The sequence below is a fragment of the Laccaria bicolor genome, genomic scaffold (genome assembly GCF_000143565.1).
Source record: "Laccaria bicolor S238N-H82 LACBIscaffold_16 genomic scaffold, whole genome shotgun sequence".
Classification (NCBI taxonomy): domain Eukaryota; kingdom Fungi; phylum Basidiomycota; class Agaricomycetes; order Agaricales; family Hydnangiaceae; genus Laccaria; species Laccaria bicolor.
Genome location: NW_001889887.1, coordinates 431,712 through 435,158, shown reverse-complemented (window position 1 = coordinate 435,158; position 3,447 = coordinate 431,712). Strand labels below are relative to the sequence as shown.

The 3,447-nt window shown below is 51.1% G+C and overlaps 2 protein-coding genes across 2 annotated transcripts; both read right to left on the bottom strand.

The window, feature by feature from the left end:
* Nucleotides 1-109: 109 nt before the first annotated feature.
* Nucleotides 110-292, bottom strand: LACBIDRAFT_299340 (uncharacterized protein; the record flags this gene model as incomplete). Its single annotated transcript, XM_001882283.1, has 1 exon — nt 110-292. The coding sequence occupies one exon, from the start codon at nt 290-292 to the stop codon at nt 110-112; it is 183 nt and encodes a 60-aa protein (XP_001882318.1).
* A 1,782-nt stretch (nt 293-2,074) lies between these two features.
* LACBIDRAFT_299339 (uncharacterized protein) lies at nt 2,075-2,703 on the bottom strand. The gene is made up of 2 exons (XM_001882282.1): nt 2,488-2,703; nt 2,075-2,282 (listed from the first exon to the last, which is right to left on the bottom strand). Exons 1-2 carry the CDS (start codon nt 2,512-2,514, stop codon nt 2,079-2,081), a joined length of 231 nt encoding a protein of 76 aa, XP_001882317.1. The 5' UTR covers nt 2,515-2,703; the 3' UTR covers nt 2,075-2,078.
* Between the last annotated feature and the right edge of the window lie 744 nt (nt 2,704-3,447).

The window sequence follows — 3,447 nt, the reverse complement described above, 5'->3', positions numbered from 1 at the left end:
ATCAGCGACATGACCGCTTGCAGATTACACATCAGATTCGCCAGAACCTTACGCCAAACGCACATCAGCAACGCATCCTTATGCAACCTCCCCCCATTGAATCACTCACCTAAAGTATCCCCAACCTCGTCCCGGCATCGTCCTCACGCTGCCACAATCTAGCAAGCAAATCCCACCCATGCCTTCTCCTCAACACCCTCCAATAACCCGTCCCAACCATTCTATCAGCAAGCATCCTTACGATCCACGCTCGCTCCTTCTTCCATCCCTCGCTGTCGCTGCTATACAACATCCCATAAAGCAGCGGTACGTCCCCCGTATCCAAATCCGGGCGTTATAAAAGGAATCGCGCGATGAGAGGGTAAGTGAAGTGAGAAGGGTGGAAAAGCACACGAAGGGCGTGCACGAGGAGGAGGGCGGTGTATGTTGGTAGACGGGATATGGTTCGTACAAAGAGGGTGAGAGTGTGTTCTTGAGAGGCGTACTTGTAAATCCGCCGTAGCCATATGTTTGTACAACGCAACGGAGGGGCACTACCTCCCTCATACCCGCATCTTTACTCACCAACATCCTCAAGACGAGTGGAAGATGTTGGTGCGGAACATCTCTAACCACGATATCGCCGACGTGGGCGGGGATTCTGCGAGCCTGTGTCCAAAAAGGAGGATGAGTAAGATGGGGTCACACAGCAGCCCCTCTTCGCCACTTGCCCAACCAAGCAAAGGTCGGGAGTCTATCCATATTCTAGCTCTTCGAAACGACGATGAAGTTGTGAGTTTCTAAATTGTTTGGGCGGTGGGTAGCGGGGAGCAGTGATGGCGAGGTCACTACTGACCCCTTGACGGATTGACGGGGTCAAGAGTCTAGACGGGGTCAGACCCTGGGTCAGGTTTCGTCAAAGGGTCAGTCCGTGACTACCTCGCTCACGTGAAGAGCGTAAATTGTATTAAATTGTGATATCTCCGAAAAATCATATTATAGTGGGGTACTGCAGTGGAGCACTAAGTTGTAGCTCCGGGTTGAGGGCAAGGGGATGAGCTTTAGTATTCTTCTTACTTTCCCCCCATGTCTCGTCAAAATCCTGTATGGGAACACTATCATAAAGGTGTAGAAAAGTACAAAACTAACAAGTCCAACTACGAGGTGTGGTGCAAGTTTTGCATTCGGAACAGAGTGCAACGGATTCTTCACGCGGAATTGGACGATGTCGCAAATGGACGACGTTTTAGCGCGCGGACTGAAGGGGAGATAGAAGAGACAGGTATGTGAGCAGGAAGCCAATCAAGTATTCCAGAAGTCACTCACATTCACGTTAATAGTCAAAACCTCTGAACGTGCCGCATGCGGAAAGGTTGAGGACATGTGGAAGCATCTTGCAAAGGACTGCGAGCATGTCAGTGCTGCAGTCAAGCAGAAGGCTACGCAAACCTTGGCCAGTTATGCGCAGAACCGAGCAACGAAGGCAGGCAACAAGGACAAATGAGCGCCCCACGGCACCTACACCGGCACAGCCAATAAGCAGCTCGAGAACCTCGAGTCTGGCCTCGATTGGCCTGACATCACCCATGCAAACCTTGCCGGCAAGCCTCCCCGCGATGCCATCTCCTCATGGTGCATTGAGCCTCACAAGTGAGAGGCCATCTCAGCGGCGAAGGACTGCTTTGCACTCGCCAGCGGAGGGAGACGTGTTCTACGAAGAGACGTCAGCGCCACCAGTCTGGCCAAGTGCTCAACAGGCAGAATGGATGGCAGACCTTTGCTTTCTGATGGTAACGTGCAATATCGCATGGTGGGTCGCAGAGCATCCGTACTGGCGCTACTTCTTCCAGAAATGGGTACCGGGCAGTTTGATGCCAGGTCGTAAGCAGTTGTCCGGTCGGATTCTTGACGAAGAGAGCGAGAAGATTGTGGAGAAGATCAAAACGACGGTGAAAGGGCAACATGGAACAGGGCAGTGTGATGGCTGGAAAAATATCGCTAAAACGTCGTTGATTGCATCCATGGTCAATGTGGAATACAAGGTGTGTCTCGTCATTCGTCAAGTATGAGCAGAGAAGGCTCTCGACTTACACAATTTCCTAGCCGTACATGCTCGGGCTTGCCGACATCTCATCTAAACCCAAAAATGCAGAAACACTACTGGATATCGTGTTGATAGAGATCCAGTACTGTCTCACCGTGCTTGGTATCATTCTCGTGGCCTGGTGTACGGATGCGAGCGGTGAATCCTTGAAGATGAGAAGGCTTTTGCGCGCGAAGTATCCTTGGATTGTAACGTTAGACTGTTGGGCTCATCAGGTGAATGGCTTTCTGTGCTGCGTGAAATGAAAGACTGACCTGCAAATACAAACAGATCAATCTCGTTGTCGGTGATTACTTCAAACTCAAGACACGGTTCATCAACGTTGTCAACAATGCGCTCGAGGTCGTTAAGTGGTTCAACAGTCACAGCCGTGCACTCGGAATACTGAAAGACAAACAACGCACCAAACTTCCCAAGGTCCTGGCCCTCATTCTTCCTGTGCTCACGCGCTGGACCTCCCATTATCTGTCCGTTCGCCGCCTCCTGGAGCTCGAATACTTCTTCCGCTTATTAGTCCTGGACCAGGAATCGCGTGCCGTCCTCATTCTGTGTGCGGGTGCCAAAGCCGAACAGAAGAGAAAGGCAGAGGAGATCATGAAAATCATCGAAGATAGCGGTTTCTGGAGTGATTTGAAGATGTGAGTCCAATTTGTTCAATGAGAATGCTTGCGTGAAACTTACAATAGATCTCAGCATCCGAAGTCACCTTGAACCTCTTGCCATAGCCGCCAACGTCACGCAAAGCGATTTCGCACGCCTTGACGTTGTTCTCTTAACCCTTGCAAACTTGTTCTTCACCTTCTCAAATCCTGAAATCGAGGCAACAGTTCGCATCGGCATTCACGAGAGCCTGGAGAAGCGCTGGAAAAAGGCTGATCAACCCGTCTTCCTGCTTGCAGTCGTTTTCAACCCATACATACGGACACGTTGCTTCCACCCCAACAGTCCCTTCAAGCTCATGCGAGGGCTTTGGCCACTTGTCAAGAAGACTTTCCGGCGGTTCTTCGATCAAGATCCTGATAGCGCATTCAGGCAGTCGTTTGCAAATTACATTGCCGGAGTGGGAAGCTGGTCGGACGAAGCCATGAGTCTGAGGGAGCTCAAAGAGCTGGCAACAGCAGAGGTGAGTGATCCATTATTGGCATGCGAAAGGTTCTCATGTCCGTATCTACAGAAATCACATGTGAACCTCGTCAGCCTTTGGCGAGAACACGACACGGGACTCGACAACGGCCCAAATGGCATCGTCAAGCTCGCGATGCGGATTCTGAGCATCGTTGCAAACTCGGCTGGCACGGAACGGCTCTTCAGCAAATTCGGCATTGTTCACACCAAACATCGGAATCGCATGCACCATGAGCAGA